This window comes from Poecilia latipinna, unplaced genomic scaffold, assembly GCF_001443285.1.
Source record: "Poecilia latipinna isolate Pla-1442-1.1 unplaced genomic scaffold, P_latipinna-1.0 Scaffold470, whole genome shotgun sequence".
NCBI classification, from domain to species: Eukaryota; Metazoa; Chordata; class Actinopteri; order Cyprinodontiformes; family Poeciliidae; genus Poecilia; species Poecilia latipinna.
The window spans coordinates 232,585-250,084 of NW_015113086.1; the positions used below are offsets into that span (position 1 = coordinate 232,585).

Consider the following 17,500-nt stretch of genomic DNA (forward strand, 5'->3'; position numbering starts at 1 on the left):
GTACAAATAAACTTGATTGATTGGTTGATTGACATCGAACATTCCCAGAAACGTACCGTTTGACTTTATTCAAGTCATGTAGCAGTTTGAAGGGATGCATATGATGCTTCAACGTTTTCTGGTCAATTGATTGTAAATCTCTGCAGTCAGTAAACGCCCGATACTCAGTGCCACCAAGTCGGGCTGACAACAACACTCTTTTGTGTAGATGACGTTGCTGAGTCAGCTATTTTCAGTATCAGTTAAGCGTTCAGATTTTCCCTCAGGGGAAGAGCACAGTGAAAGGAAAACGGTTTTCTACGACAGACATCTCTGCGCATCTCAGGCTGTGAGAGCGAGAGAAAGAAGTGCTTTTCAGCAGAGAGGCTGATTTTTATTACTTTTCTTTTTACTACAGAGTTACTTTGTTTTCTCCTTTGGAGCTTTCAACTTCTGGGTGTAATAAAACATGCTAGATTTGGAAATATTGGCAGCCTGTGGAAAACCTCACCACCAGCCTTCGTAAAAGCTTGCCATGCTAAAATAAGACCTGAAAAACAATCTCAATTCCCATCTCACGCCTAATCGTTTTCGCTTGTCTTGTGATTTTCACACTGTTTGTAACACGAACAATTAATGATCCTTTCAGAGGTGAAGACGTAAGAATGTTCCAGTATTTAATCGACACCTCAAAGCAAAATCTCCTGCAACTAGTCGCCATCAGAGTTTTGATGTCTTGTCCTACGTGTGGATTGGTATTTTCTCGATGACATTGCATACGCAGAAGCATGGATGCAGTCTTTCCTTTTGTTCCATGCGTGTTTCCTCTGCAGGTGCTGACCATTCTGCATGAAGTGTTTCCTGCTGTGAAGGCAGCAGAGATGGCCGTGAAGTTCAGGCCGCTGTGGTGGGAGGGCTGGCAGACTCTGGGCCGGGCACAGCTCAACCTGGGAGAGGTGGACCTGGTGAGTAACGATGGTCCCTTCAGAGGGTGAACGGTTTGGTTTAAGAAGGCAACAACTGATGCACCTTTTTTAATCGCTTCTGCCAAGTGAATATGTAGAAATGTTGTTAAAAAGATTTGCAGTAGGAGCTATGTTTTAAATTGAGAAACACTAGCTAAAAAACTTTAATTTGTTCAAACTTGATCTTTTTTTTTAATTAACTAGCTTCCGGGCTTCCAAGAAATAATGTTTTGTGATAAGGATCTCGGAAATTGTTAAGGAATACGACTTCATTCAGGCATGCAAGTTGTTTTCTAAGTCGCAGCTTTCGGGGAAATTTCTTTGCCGCATTAAACAGAAGCATTTGCATTTCATAGCTTCAGGCCTTTTCCCTGTTGTAACACACCAGTATGGATCTGAATTACACCCAACCAGTCCATGATCTGGGTTGAAATGTTCATTTGGTCTGCCGTTCACCTCTTATTTTGTTATCTTGAACTGAAAAGCTGCAGGTTTCCTCTGCGGTTTGAAGCACTTCGGAAAAGTCTGTAATTTATTTTCCAAAGGTTTCACAAAGCGTGAAGAAGGAAAATATGCAGTTCAAGACTTTATTCTATCCATTATTCTGTCCATCTGTCCATTAAACCATCCATCTCAGTATTTGCTGATTCCATATTTGTGGATGTTTTGCCAATATCTGAAATTTGTGTTTATATTGAAAAAACAACTTTGAGATCAAAACCGGCGTTGGATGGTACTCTGCAACACATTAAATATCTATGTCCTAGTTTGTGTATTTTTTGTAAGCTTCCATCCTCTGATCTGATGAAGCGCACCCAGGTGCCTGCGGCCGAGACGATCGACTAAATTGCCTCGGAACGCGCCGTGACTTGCGTGTGTGAAACCTGTGGATCACAGCCACTTTATTGCCACCCTCCCGGCAGCCGAGCGGCCTCGGTTTAAGGCAAAAAATATAAAAAAATCCCCTTCAGGTTATTTTCGCTCATGCTTGCCTTGGAGCGGGAGACCTGTCCGACAGCCAGGAAAACAACAATGGGAAGTGTTGAAAGTTACTTAGGCTCAAACAAAACTAAATATAGACACACCTCCTCGCATAATGAAGCCCTTTTGGTAGGACAGAACAAATGTCTATTTTTAGAACAACTTGTTCTGTCGTGTTTTAGAACATTGGGTTTACCAACATGTTCAGGCTGTGCCTGTTTGGCAATTCAGATGATCTTTTTTTTTTTTTTTTTTTTTTTAAACTTTAATTGACTGTTCTGTTATTGCTTTTACTTTCCAGTAAACTCAATTCAGGGTAAATAAACTATGCAAAAAATAAATAAATAAATAAAACAACACGTCAACAAAATGTTGGCATTTATGGTGTCTGTTTTCTCTTGATGGGTATTCAGGGTTAAATTTATTGACCTGTTTTTTTTCTTTTTCTTTTTTTTTTTCTTCAAAAAAAGTAATTTTAATTGCAACCTACTATTAAACCCAATATTTTCCTATACGGTACTCTGGTGTGCTAACCTGCTAGATACGTTGCCCCCTAACAACAGTTACTGTGGCAGTGTGAAAAATAATTTTTGCACATCAGTGTGAGTTACAACATCCAAGTTCATACACCTGAAGAATTTATTCCTGCAAATTCTGCAGCTTTTATTTCTCTGTTCATTTCTGTTTCACATCGATTTGAGTTTCTTTTAACCGCTCAGGAGTTTTACGTTGGTAAAATAAAAAGCTGTGAAGCCGAGTACATCGGTGTGTTCCCCGATGTCGGACTTGATTCTGTCCTTTGCTTTGACGAAGCTTTGTGGAGGGTGGGAGTGACTGTGAGGAGCTGCTTCTACTTGACCACAGCTAACTTATTTAATTAAAGCTTTGTGTTTTAAATGGGGATCTCTAATAAGATGATTAGCAGCCCCAGTGTCATCTTGCATATGTATATTTAGTGATTCATCTCAGGATAATTTGCTAAATAGCATTCTGAGATGACACACGGAAACTCAAAAATCCAATAAGTTTCCAGCCATTGAAAGCATGATGTCTAATTGCCTGAGAAAACGCAAACTCAACTGTTTTCAATCATAATTAGATATTTAAAAATTAAAGAAAGTAAGAAAATATTTAAAAGGCAACTGTATTTGCTACATCCAGACATGAATGCTGTGCATTTTGCCTGTGAAAGAGCAAGACTTTTATCAGATAGCAGGAAACCGTAGTCAACAGAGCTGTTATGTTTTATTATTTTGAGCCTTTAGCCTCTGTCTGTCGTGAGACAAATTGGATTCAAAAATGTTTTCAGTGTTTGAGAAATCAAAGAGTAAAATGTAAGGTCCTAGATTCTCCTTGAGGCTTCTGAAAAATCTGTGACATTTGATGCCGACGCCAGTTTAATATGTGAATGACGGATTGTCTTTACTGTTCTTTTAAGAAAAGGAAAGCCCATCTGAAAACAAAATACTGAACTTATTAATGAACAGTTACATGTAAATATGTCGGATGGCTAATTTCCATCTTCTTTCTTCTGTAAAATGATTGAAAATGCTAACATATCTTTTCTTTTAATCTTCATTTTAAGTCCAAAAATGCATCCCAAAACTTTCCTTCAGACTTCTCGGAGCTCAGTCAGAGCCTCAGCAGCTGATTTAAGGAGCTAAACTCTGCTGAGTTTCACCTTATTTTCCAGCCCCTTAGCTTTTGGAGATGCTCGACAGGCCTCTGATATTTGTCAGAGTTGATTTGTAAGACCATCAGTCAACTTTATTGGCGTGTCGGATGAAATCGATTTGACCATTTCGTGGGGATCAAATGGTCATTTATCAAGGCAGGCGCCTGGTTGTGTGAACGACTAGAGACGCTTGCCATTTTGTTTCAACGCAGTCTTCCAGTCGCGACTCGGCAAAGAGATATTGATCTAGCTTCATGACAAACTACAGCTGTCAAGGGTAAGAAGGTTAGGATCGTAATCCCAGACATGCTGCATGTTTCTCTTGTGTGAACACACATCTCAAAGACTTCCGGCTCATTTCCTGAACGATTGCCCTTCGCGTTTCACATTTTCCACTGCTTCCTCAAAACCTTCCTCCTGTCGGCTCTCTCTCCGCAGGCTGTGAGGTCTTTCCAGATCGCCATCCACCTGTGTCCCTCCGAGCGCAGCCTTTGGCAGGACGACCTGAAATGGGCTTGGACCTTACAGAAGCAGCAGCTGGCCACCAAGGAGAAGATCAGACAGGAGGAGGAGACCAGAAAGCAGATCCTAAATGCCCCCGAGCTGGAGCAGGACTACGACTTTGAGTCCGATGAAGTGCTAGCAGCCTGCGTGGCGGTCGCTGACAGGCAGACGCAGTACGAGGAGCTGCGGAGGACCACGGTGGTGATAGACGCTGAGGGGAACGTACAAAACGTCGTGAGCGGGGAAGAGGGATCGCGGGGTACGGACACGCCAGCAAGCGAGCAGTTTGTTAAAGCGAGAGGACTCTGAACTGCTCTCACATTGAACTGATTATCCCGTGCAAAGCGTAAATTTAATATTAGACACAAAGATCACAGAAGACCTAGTTGTTGCAACTCTTTATATTTAACTATCCCACCTCTTTACCATCAATTATAGTTAAACGTGAACGTTAAGTTTTTATATCTGTTGTGACTCACGGGGCTGGAAACGAACGTGGAAAGATCAGCCTGGGAGTCGCGTTCCAGTCAGTGAAAGTCGGTTCAGTGTTCAGCTAGAGGCCACTGCTCCCATTCATGCAGAATGGATCCAGATGCTCAAGTATTCGGTGCCTTGGTAAAGTTTTCATACCCCTTAAAGCATCTCACAATTTGTCACATTATTACAACAGACCTGTTAATGTATTTGATATGGCGGACCAGAACAGAGCATCAGCAGAAGGAAATTTATCTGTTTTTCAATGTTTCTACGATTAAAAATGTGAAACGCATGGCATGCATTTACATTCAGCTTACCTTGCTGCCAATCTTTTAGGCTGTAGGTCTACCAGATTTGAGCTTATGATCTTGTTTTTTTCAGGGTTGGAGATCCCTGGTAGAGAAACGGATGTTCCTTTGACAGATTACCCCACCTTACTTTTGAATCTCTGCTGCTCCTCCAGAGTTACCAAAGGTCTCATCTGCTTCTCTGTGATTATAGTTCTCCTTTCCCAGCCTGTCAGCTCATATCATGTTAGCTTAAACAGTAAAGCGTTCAAACCTTGAGATTTTTTTATAATAAACCAACTTCAGTTATATTTGTTACGTTCCTTGGTCATCGTGATGTTTTGGGGTCACTAGAGTATTTTCCTAGTACGGCTAGACTGTATCACGTAGAGAAGGCCTAAAGGCAAATGGTTGCACTGAAGTTCACATTCTTATCTGTGCAAGTAATTTGAAACCTTGTACTGTTTTCCTTCCACTTCCATATCACATAAAATTCCAGAAAAATACGTTGAAGTTTCTGGTTTTAATGTGACAAAATGTGTAAATGTTCAGTGGGTATAATTACCTTCGTGAGGCGCTGCAGTTATAAAAGACAACCAGTTTGTTTTATTTTGAAATTGGTTATTATTGTGGTGTGTTTCGTTACTTCGACGTGTTTTATCTACTTTCACACACAGTAAAAGTTTTTTTTGTGTTTTTTTTTTACTAATCTGAACGCAAACAGAAATACTTTTCTGTATGAAACTGTCAGCTTTTTGATGTGTGCTTCTAAATGGAAATGTGTTGTCATTGTGAGCACATGCTAGGCTGTTCCTTTCTGTTCCAAGTGTCAAGTGAACAAATTAAGTTTTAACATTAAACCAATCCTTTAATATTTTAAGAGGTTTTGTAGTTTTTCTTTCACAGCTTTGTACAGTTTCTACAAAATGTAATTTACCCTTTCATTGCTTTTCCCTATCAATCATAATAAAACAAATAGATTTCTACCAAATGACAACAGATACGTAACACAAATATGTGATTGAATACATAGTCACTTCCTTTAAAGTGAATGACCTAATTCAACAGAGGCCCAGCCAACTGGTGCTAGCAGTGGTAAGTCGGGGTGAAACTGAGCAACGAGGGAGCGACGGCTTTGGAGAACATTTATTTTCCAGCAAGACGGCGACCCAACGCATCCAGCTAAAGCTACACAGAAGACAATAAGATGGACATTCTGGAGTGGCCTAAGCCCAGATCTCAAATTGAAAGAAAAGTTGCTGTAGAACTTGAAAAGGTTCTGCAACAATGTTTTTTTTTTTTGTCAAAAAAATAAAAACTTCAACAAATGTTGTTAATCTTGATTGATTCGCAAAAAACAACAAACGGTAAAACATCCAAGTTCTTTCATCAAATCTGGATTTGGAAAACGCAGTGATGTGTAAACATAAATATGATGAATTAAGATTGGAAAACTAATTCTTTTTTTTTATGACAAATAATACAGCACACACCCAAAAAAAAAAAAAAATCTTCAAAGTTTTGCTCCACAGTTTGGGTTCAGGTCATGTCAAAAACTGGGGCTCAGAAAGGGAAAAAAAGTCGACTAACAGCTCAATATTCACTGACACGATCTTGATCATAACTCAGTTTGAAGACATACCTACAGCGTGTGTGTTTGCTGACTTACGTGGTTGTCAGACTAATCCAAAACGCGTCCCACAGGGCCGAGGTCAACTGAAAGAAGACGCCACATGGCCGATAACAGGTTCGTTTTTTTTCTCCGTGTTGTTTTTGCCGAGCACAGATGTTAAGGTCTGAGTCAGCCAGTCGAGCATTTAAAGGCGTAGTGTGATAGATATCCCTGTTGATTAATGGTAATAAACTCCTCTCCTGCTCCTCTTTGCGGTGATTTCACTCTCCCATCTGATAATGAGCATAAATAATTCAAGTCGTTTTCAGTGCTCTTCAGATGGGACTCGTTTTACTTTCTGCTCGTCTTTTGGGGGGCGTTTAGCAGTGGCTCGGCTTTTTCAGACTTTTTTCACGCAAATGAGACGGGAGGCTTTCTGGACGGTTGACACCCAAGGATGTTTCATCAAACCGACAAGTCAGCTGATGGGCAGTTTGGCATTTCACGCAAAACGGATCAGCCTATTGACCGTTTTGAAGCTTTTTGTCTCCCCTTTTCAGAGTGAAAAACATGCTAGATTTCAAATGATACTTTACAGGGTTTGTAGATGTGATGTTTTGCAATATAGAACCTTGCTTTGTTTTTGTGATGTTAGAAAGTGAAGGAAGTCTCAAGTATTCAGACATTTGAGCTATTCGCAGGCGGCCGTGATCCCTGACCCCTGTGAACAGCTGGGGGCCACTGTATGATGCATGTCGATTACAAGTCAACAAAAAGCATTACATTTTGTCAAATGCCATCATCAAAATCATCAAGTGAATAAAGCAGTAAATTCCGGTTATTGTGAATCAAAGGAGGCCTTGTAGCCCTGATTTAAAGGAACTCAGGGTTCTGGCTTTTTTGCAGTTTTCCAGAAGTTTGTTCCAGATTGGTGGAACATAAAAACGGAATGCTTTGTGGTTCTCTGAGCTACAGGGAGGCAGTGTAAATATTTTAGTAATGGGTTGATGTGCTCTATCTTCCTAGTTTCAGTGAGAACGTAAGCAGCAGCACCTGGAGGATTGATTTTTTATTTAGGCAGACCTGTGAAGATACTGTTGCAGGAATCAATACACCTAAAGACAAACGTATTTGTGAGTTTCTCTACGTTTTGCTGGGGCATTAGTCCTTTAACCCCGCAAATGTTCTCCAGGTAATAAAAGGCCGTCTTTGTAATTGTCTTTATGTGTCACTAGATGTGCAGATTTTGTTAGCTGAACCACAGAACTATCCTTTAATTTAGCTCCAGCTAACTCGGACTAGCTTCCCTCTCCCCGCTGTGCAGAAACAACCCCACAGCATGATACTCCCACTACTGTGTCTCACAGTATCAATGGTGAGTTTAATCTTCCTTCACTTACAGTCTTTTGCATGCAGGTCAGAAATGGTGTCATCCAACCCAAACGCATTCTTCCTCAGATTTGCCGTGCCCACCTGTGTTTCTAAACTAGGTTCAGTCTATGATGGCTCCCTTCTTTCCATTCTTCTTTGCTGTGGATGACCTGAACCCGTACGTTTGCTTGGATTGACAGAATTACTGCGAAAGCACAACAAACAGACAGAAGTGGGAGTTTCTTTTACGCTGAGACCGGATCCATAGCTGTTGTAGCAAATTCCCAATGATATAAAGAATAAATTATAACGTGAAAGGGAGTAAAAAAAGAAATCACCAAAAATATCTTTGTCGTAAAATTACTCCTAATTATGTTGTAGGTGCAGCTGTTATTTTAAGATCTTGCAGTGAAATAAGTGGCGCCGAGCTGCATGTAATACCGATGTGTCATCTATATTCGTGGTCTGCATATGTCTCTGTGTGCAGATGTGTGTTCATGTGTAAGAATGTCCTAGTTCAAATGTGTGAGTGGATGTCTCGAGAGCGCTAAAATGATTTGAGCTGCTTGCTAGTGAAGCTTTCAGGATGCAGACAGTCTGTGGTGGAAGACGGTACAGACTTCCTACGTGATCTGGAAAAATCTGGTGTTGAAGTCTCTTCCAGTTTGGAAAAATATTTGTCTTTCCAGACTTTGTTCCCCTGCTCCATTGTCTAGATGGTGTTTTCTTCTTTTTCTTGCTTCCTTCCTGTCTTTCCTTCTTGTACATATTATTCCTTGTCACGCCTTTATCTTCTGTCTTGTAACATCCCTTTCTTTCATACAATGCATCTATGCTTAATTTTGTCTTTCCTTTGATGTCTTGTAATCCAATTTCAATTGCCTTGTGTAAGAACGGTGTTAAATAAACCAACTTGTTGTGTCTTGCTTTCTTACCCTTTTCCTTTCACTGCCGTTCCGCCCGTTCTTTGTGTCTTCCTTGTTCTCCATCAGTCTCCCATTCTCTTTACCATAAAGCCTGCCTTGTAGGAACCCTGAGAGTAATAATGTAGAAAACACATAGAGCAAAGTAAAGAGAGAGAGATGCATTCAAAACCCAGATAGGCAAAACATCCAACAATCCCTGCTGGGAAGGCAGAAGACCTGATGATGAGTCAAACAGAGTGAATCAGATTTAGAAAAGAGAACATGTAACATGTTGTGGGTGTGAAAATGCGGAAGATAAAATCTAAAAGAAGAGGTTTTAAAAGGCAAAATGCTCTTAAAGAACCCCCACATGTGGAGAGTAAACGAACAAAGATGTTAAAAGCAGCACAGAACACTTTGTGAATAATCAAATACGAGATTCCCCACTTAACGTAAACGAAGATGTTAAAGATGAGGGGCTTTGTGAGTACATGACTGATCGTACCAGGGAAGTGGACAGAAGAAACCCGAGCTCTCAGATAACTCGTGGTTGTTTATTAGCTTTTTATATATATATATATATATATATATATATAAACAGGGCAGCTTCTTCACTGTCGTTATTAGGATGGCGCACAGGAGTACGAATTGAGCACACCTCTAACCATCTGCTTTGAACTGAAAATCAGTTACAGATCCTGTAAAACATATGCTTATGAGAAATACTAAATCTTTTTCTGGGAAGTGTTTTTCAGTTTTTAGTGTTAGGCATGAATGGAGGTAAAATACATGTATGGAAAACTCATAAAAGTCCCTGATAAAAGTTTTAGGATTACTGGAAACCCTATTTAAGCCCATCTCTCTTTGTCCGATTCACCACAGAATGCAGTTTATGGTCCAAGTATTGCCGTTTGAACTCACGTCAGGGCGCCCAAGATTACGCAAAAGATAGGATACAGTGAAGCAGGAAATACAGACACAAAGTATTGAGAGGCCAGCAGAAGATCCAGATCAAGAAATTTATTCTGTTTAAGTACCCATCTGCATCTGCTAAAAGTCCCATCCACAATGCTTTTTTTTAACTCATTCTCCTAAATGTCAGCTGGTTTTAGAGCTTTAAATGTCTAAACCAGCTTTTTCTTTCTTAAGTGTATGACTAACCAGGTCTGATGAGGTGAGAAAACAATGCAAGTTTCCAAGAGGGATCGTTTTTTCATCTGCTAAAATCTTCCTTCGGCCATTTGTCAATCACAGCTTCCTGTCTGTGGAGAGACTTTACAGCCTGGACAGATCTCTCAGTCTGAGGTCGCAGCTTCCAATAAAGAGCGCTCATCCTCAGCGGGGACATTTAACCGCTCCCTGAAGGCTCTGGACGGACGCCATGATGGACCTGGAAATCTTCGTGGGGGGACGGTGGAGATGGGGGTTTAGGGGTTGTTGAAGAAGCAATCCATCCACAGGTGAGCGAAGTCGTGGAGCCGTCTGCTGGTTCCATCTGAAAAGCTCTGTTTTAAGTGCTTTGGTCATTACTGCTGTTATGGGAAGAGGTGAAGGGGATAACATGTGTTGCACATTTTAAAAATGATCCTGCTGACAAAGGAAAACACTAATGAAGACCATTTCTTAAAGGGGAGTGTGGATTTTCTTGCACAGGTATTCTGTGTACTTTTACTTCATATTAAGATAAATAACAAAATGGTTAGTAGACCGTCATTAATTGCAGAGGCGTTAAGTGAACACTTTTCCTCAATTGGTAATTCATTACCCAGTCATTCATACTCTGAGTGGAACCAGATTCAGAACAGATGTGGCTGTTCGTTTGCCTTCAGAGATTCACATGAGCTACTGCTGACGATCACCTCAGAAATGTGCTGGTTCAAGACGTAAGAGGTGGTTTGGTAGAAGCAGATTATTATCAAATTTAAGCCGAACCGAAGTCCTGGTGGTGGGTACAAGATGGATATTCAAAGTGTGGAAATGGAAAGAGTTTGCGGAAACTGGTTTCTTTCAGTAAACCCCAGTTAAAACCAATAAACTATCAAGGAGCATCTCAGTTGTCAGTAAGGTGAGAAACATCCTGGAGCACAAATCACTCCACGTCCTCTGCTGTTCACTGGTTTTACTGGTATTTCATTTGCTGTGGAGAGGTTTTTGCGGCGATACTTTTGCAACTCGATCACTGGATCAATATTACACAAAAAAAAGGAGACATACCAGATAATAACACCAGCTACAAAGAACATATAAAGTCAACTTTTTTTCAAAAATCAAAAACATTAAATTTTCCTGTCCTGGTTCATTCTCAAACAGCACAATTTATGTACCAAGTCATAAGAAAGCTCCTTCCTGGAAATATCCAGAAATTATTTTTGGAAGTGGTTGGCTGTAGATCTCAAGCAGAGTTCATTGTAGTTGAAGAGACAGTAGTTTTCACAGAGTACAGGAATGAGGGGCTTTGTCCATCACCAGGTGTTTTCACAGATCATTTGTTCCCTCATTTGCGATACGTATAAGAAAATATGCAAATACTATATATAAAACATTCTGAGGGGGATTTGATTGTTTATTTAAGGGCAATGAGTAGGAAAAATGACAAGTATATTCTTCTTCCTAGTCCCTTTCGAACATGTTATTCTGTTTTTGTTGTTGCTGGACTATTTTGAGTGTTGCCTTGCTTTACTTTTGTTTGTTTAGTTGTATATTTATGTCTGTTTCTGTCGTTTTCTCATGTCCGAAATAAATCACACCAGCTGAGGTTCAGCAGGTGGCTGCAGTGTGGTGAAATCATTTCCATTGTCTGATTTGTTTAATTTATCTTTAGAAACCCCATCAGTATGGAAATATGCTGGAGTAATCATCATTTATAAAGGGCGGACCATAACAGACGCACCTCAGTTATTAATAACTTAACTGTGTCAAAGGTTTTTATTGCCCAATAGTTCAATCTACCATGGGACATGTCTCCAGAAATGAAGGCCTTAGTCACTGAATCCATTTGCAAATGGTATTTTTCATGAGTAATGGCTTCTTTCTGTCTGAGTGGCCTTTCACTGTGAACAATAACACTCTTCTTCATGAGGGTTTACTAATTTTTTAAAGTCGTATTAAGCTCGGTGTTCATGAACTTCTGACTTTGAGGAAAGTAATAAAAATATTAAAGAATCTCTCTATTTTTTTTTTTTTTTTGGTATTTCGCAACCACAAGCTACTTTGGTAAATCCCAACGGAACAGTCAGAAAAATGGCTGTGTCTTTTTTTGGGGTGTCTGTGAACATCTGGTTTCAGCTGTTATTCTTATTGAGGAGTTTGCTGAACATTTGTATCCAACACCCTTTAAACTGATAACCAGCACAGCCGATTGCATTTCTAAGTAATCTGAGTAGGAAAAATCCTGCGGACGTTAACCTCTATCTATATTCTGTGAAGATATCAGCGATTGCTCACTGGACTGGATAGGATGAGTTTACCACTAATGTGAGACGGATGAGATTAATGTAAATACATTTCTTCTGGATTATTCTTTATCTTCAGCAAAGGGGAAAAAAAGGGATAGTTCTTCTTGTTGCTCCAGTTTTTTTTTTTTTTTTTGTTGTGAATAATGCGATTAAAGCAACATTCTTAAGAATTCAATTCTTTTTTTATTTTCATTTGAGGAGTTCAGCACATTATGACGTTTGTTCAATGAAAAACAGGTGCATCTGGACCTTTATCAAAATAATGTTTTTAGCAGCACAAAGAGAATAGTGTTCAAAAACAATGTTACCTGTCAGGATACTGGATGTCTTGTGTTTTTTAATCCCCTTTCTTAACATCAGCACTCAGTCAAATTAGACGGGACGCCCTGCACTTTACGCTAAGCCGAAATAAGATAGGACTCTTTCAAAGTACTGCGCTACAATAAGCAAATGAATAATGTTATAAAATAATTGTCACATTAAGGTCTTTTTTTAGTCATCTTCTAGTGTATTTACCATGGAAAAGAAACCACAGTATAGCTGCCTTTTGGTATGAAATGCAGAGAAAATACTATATATCTGGCAATGTCAGGGATGCACTTTGAAATAATACAACCTGTTTGCAAGTGTCAAGACATAAAACAAAAAAAAAAAAAAATCCAAACACACTATAAGCGTATTCATCTTTTGGAAATGCAAAATGACACAGAAGTATTGAAACCTTCTCACAGAGAAGACATTAGCATACATTTTCATACTTTAAATAATTTAACACGCTGTTCACATTTTTAACATTGATGCTATACAGTCATTGCCTGTCATTCATGATGGCTGAGCAGTGGTTCGAAAGTCTTCAAAGTGCAACAGAAGAGCTCCTCGGTGACGTCCGTGGATTTGTACGTTACAACTGCGGTGATTTGAATAAATTGCGGCGGAGGAGTCAATACTGAGGAGTAATACGTTGATAATACACCGAGGTCATGACGAAGGTTATATGCATTTTTCCTGCGTGTTTGCAGTATTGTCTGCGAGGGTCACGTGCAGAGCCGTGTCCTTGGGACAGATTGGAAGGTCACTAGGCGCAGTACATGCCTCGTCGTCCTCTAGCCCCGTCTGAGGCTGCGGCTCCTCCTGCGTACGCTGCAACGTCTGTGCAGCCGCCGGACAGGAGCCGTCCTCGGACCCGGGCTTAAACGAGGCCAGCCCCAGCGCATTCCCGTCACTCGGGTACAGGACGGTCCGTAGGGTGCTGACTCTTTCTCCCGGCTCACGGGATATCAGTGAAGGGGAGTCCCGCGAGATGATGGAGGAGGAGAGGGCGCCGTCCGCACAACGAAAGCGTCCTCCTCCCCGCCGTCCCCGTCCGCCCATTTTGCAGAACAGGCACTTGATCTTCTCCAGGACTTTGAGAACCACCGTCTTTTTCAGGAGAATGTAGAACCAAGGGTCCAGGATGGGGTTCACGGAGGCCATGCGGATGGCTATGAGGTCCTTGTTCAGCCCAGAGGTCTGCGACGTTTGGTTTGAGAACAGCTGGTTTTCGAAGATCCTCAGCTGATGATAGAAGACAGAAATAAATTAGTTTTAAAAGGCAGCATTCCAAACTACAGAGGTGCATCTCACTCCCCAAACCCGGCTCACATCTTTGAACTTTTTAGATTAGATTTTGCATGATGGAAAGTGTGGAATTAAAAGCAAAGGGCATGTTTTTTTTCTGTGTGTGTGCGTTTATTTGTTTTGGTTTTTGAAAACTAAATCTGAAAAGTGTACTCGGGATTTGCTTACGATAGCACTGACTCAATGCACTGTGCAGAGGAGGTCTCAAACTGCAGACCTCTAGGGCCGGTGACCTTTAACCTTTAGATGTCTCTCCGATTCAGCACACCTGGCTCCAATACTAGCTCATTAGCAGAGCTCTATAGAGCTTGACTGCATGCCAGTGAGCCAGTTTTACCATTTAATTCAAGCTTTCATATGTGTCGGGCACATATGAAAGGTGACTTCAGCTTGAGACCACTGCTATACCTTTCCCTTCCAGCTGCGAGTCCTTCGGGGTAAGACGAGCTTTACAGCTGTAGAGACAAATTCATCCTCATTCAGTTCAAATTCAGTTAATCTGATGGAGAGCATCTGCAGACATCAACGTTTAAGTATCGCCTTTGCACCTCAACTGAATCTGGCCTGGACTTTGACTGAAATGGATCTGGTTGTATTCAAAATGCCTTGACTGATTTCCACAAAGCAGCACCGTTCTCGGGGGGCTCCCCGGTCAGGTGACAAGTCCTGTTAGGGCGGAGATCCTAGTCCATTGATTTGGGGGCACGAAAACGTGACTGCTTGTGACAAAAGGACGTGTCGCACTAGTGTGACGTAAAGTTAGGCTTTTTGGTAAACACACCAAACTGCACCAACCCGTGCCACACCGCTCACTGGAAATGAGTCACTACTGTCCCACCTCACATAAATTCCCATTAAAAGACTGAAAAGATTGTTGACACAACGTGAGAAGTTCTCAGGACTGTAAATCCTGTTATTGTAAAGCATTGCACATTAATGCCATGGAATGAGCAAATTCTTAATGACTCCTTACTGATGGCAAATTCAGTGAGATCACAGTGGGGTCTAAATGGAAATGGGCCAACAAGAGCAGTTCTCACTGTCATCAAAAACGAGCCTTTGGCTGTTGCTTCCCATGAGTCTAACCAACACTCATTCATTAAAGCCAGAGGCACAAATGTCTCAGTTCTTAACATGACAGTCTTCTTTCTTTGCAACATATAGGAAATTTCACCTCAGATTTTACATGTTTAACTCGTTTGAGACTCCCTTGGCTCATTTCTGTCCTTCTAGCCACTTTTTAATTTTTAATAGTATTTTTAGCCTGTGTTAATGCTAATCAGATAGAGATTTTAAAACTTTCTTTTAAACCCAAATCACAATCAAACAATATAATTTAGATATAATTTAATTTAGCCATCACATTGTTGGACACTTATTTACTCTTTAAGTTACACATTTAATCATGCAGTTGAATCAGAGCTAATGCAGGAGGCCTAAAAAAAGCCCCTTAGTTTTCTATTATTGGAAACAATAGCTCTAAATAAACAATCCACACAAATAACTCATTCTGCCCTTCATCATTTTTAGTTTGTTTCTTTAAAAAAAAATACAGGATGCTGTAATTACAAAAAAGTATATATTTTTTAAGTAAGTAATGCAAAATGGATGACAAATTTAAAGTTCTGATTAGGACTGATGAGGTCAAAATGCTTAAAAATGAAGGCAGAAATAAATAGGCAAATAAATAAATACATGCTGAAAATATTTTATTTTTTTTAGATAACTTTTTCTGCAGATATTTTTTTTTTGTGTGCGTGTGTTTTCAGCTTCTTTAGGTACAGGGTTTATGCAGCAATATATTTGCACAATACTATTTTCTGACACTGTGTGAAGATGCAAAGAGGCAATGATAATGACAAGTACCTTTTTTATATATATAAGTATCCTATTCCTTCTGCCCCCTCTGCAGTGCAGCCCTGGGCGTTTGGTCATATTCTCACATCAATAGCCGCCACACGTTGCAGCTTTAGAGGGGGGTCCTGTGCTTCAGAAAGCTGCCAACTCGTAAGACTTACGCCCCCATTTTAATAGATATGCGGCCAGAAAACCAACAGAAGGTTTACCAACTGAAAGGAAAGAGCGCGTGCGTAACCACACGTGCTTCAGAGACATGCCTCATCTGCCCACAAAGATCTCAAATAAGAACACAAAGTTCTGAGAGTCCGCGGTTGTCACATACATTTCAGTTTCTGTTTACTTTTAATGCCAATAAAACCGTATTTTGTTTAATTCCGATGCTTTCTTACATTGTAGAACCTGTGACAGCTCTGGCGCGCGCGCTCATACCCAAAAGCAGCAAAGTTTATGCTATGATCTCACCCCCATACTTACAACTAAAGGTATCGAGCAGATGAGGACCACGGCGGAGGTTCCGATGAGCACAACCACCATCTGAATCTCCACTCCGGCTAAGCGCCTGAAGTTCCGCCGGCGTCGCAGCTCCGCGATGCGCCGCGGGTCCGTGCCCAGCGAGGTGCGGCGGATGAAGCGCCTGTGCATCAGGATCAGCGCCCCGCACACCATCACGTTGCAGAAGACCGTGGCCAGCACAATCACCGAGTTCACTCCCGCGTAGATCAGGTTGAAAGTTCTCACCGTGGTCTTGTTGCTCTGCCAGTCGATGAAGCACCACGACTTCGGCTCCTGGACCTTCACCTCCCCGATCCCGGCGACGGGGAGCGCGCAGAACACGAGGCACGACACGTACACGGCGAAGAGCGTCAGCGCGGCCAGTCTCTGGTTGACGAACTCGTTGTAAAAGTAGGCATGATTTATTGCCAGGAACCTTTCCACGGACATGGTGAACACGATGCTGAGTTGCACCAAGAAGAAGTAGAGCAGGATGAAGCCCGAGTACTGGCACAGCTTTCCCTCCAGCGAGTTGTTGTTCACGTAGATGAAGAGGGTGACGGGGCTGGCCAGCAGGGTGCCCAGGAGGTCTGTCACCGCCAGCCCGCACACCAGAGTATAGAAGGTCGTTTCCTTCTGCTCCTTCCGCGACAGGCGCAGGACTACGATGGCGATGACATTCCCGATCACCCCGATTACAAACATGATCGCCGGGATGGTGAGCGAACGAGAAGGCGTCTCTTCCGCCGTGGCGTTCATTCCTGCGAGCGACTCGTTCACAGCAGACATTCTCCTCTCGGTTCCCAAGGACAGACACTTTCCATCAACGCGTCTTCTTCATTGCTGAACAACGAATCCATTGTGTCCACCGTCCGTTCACTTTTACGCACGGCATCATACCTCCATTTTTTTTAAAAAAACCAGGGAAAAACAAGAACTCATAAGCGAGAGAGAGAGAGAGAGTTTGGTCTAATGTCTGGAGGCTTGCACCTTCACGTCCTCATCACACCCACAAACTTGACAGGGAAGTCTGAGTTTGAACGGCAGCTCCTCCTATACAGGTCTGGGTTGTTGTCAGTGTGGGCGTCCAGGGCGCACAGCCGAGGAGGCGCAGTCTGACTCGCAGCTCCCAGTTTCATATCCTCTTTTTTGCTGCATTTACGACCATAATCAACTTTTCAGTTGACATCGACCAAGCGGTCGGGACAGTAGTGGCTTAAAGCAGAACAGCTTTTTTTTTTTTTTTTTTTTTTTTTTTTTTTTTTTTTAAAAAAAAAAAATGCAGCGGGGAGGATGTTTAAAACGTTTTTCCTTTTCTGT

The 17,500-nt window shown here is 41.4% G+C and overlaps 2 protein-coding genes across 3 annotated transcripts in view; one reads left to right on the forward strand and one right to left on the reverse strand.

Annotated features, from left to right (window-relative positions):
* ttc33 (tetratricopeptide repeat domain 33) overlaps positions 1-8,782 on the forward strand; it is a 21,214-nt gene extending 12,432 nt beyond the window's left edge. For both annotated transcript variants that reach the window (XM_015039394.1, XM_015039393.1), the window contains exons 4-5: positions 813-944; positions 4,039-8,782. In XM_015039394.1, the coding sequence (XP_014894880.1) occupies positions 813-944; positions 4,039-4,413 (507 nt within the window). In that variant the 3' untranslated portion in view covers positions 4,414-8,782. The remainder of the gene's footprint in view (positions 1-812; positions 945-4,038) is intronic.
* A 2,083-nt stretch (positions 8,783-10,865) lies between these two features.
* Positions 10,866-17,422, reverse strand: ptger4b (prostaglandin E receptor 4 (subtype EP4) b). The gene is made up of 2 exons (XM_015039395.1): positions 16,163-17,422; positions 10,866-13,765 (listed from the first exon to the last, which is right to left on the reverse strand). Exons 1-2 carry the CDS (start codon positions 16,967-16,969, stop codon positions 13,202-13,204), a joined length of 1,371 nt encoding a protein of 456 aa, XP_014894881.1. The 5' UTR covers positions 16,970-17,422; the 3' UTR covers positions 10,866-13,201.
* Between the last annotated feature and the right edge of the window lie 78 nt (positions 17,423-17,500).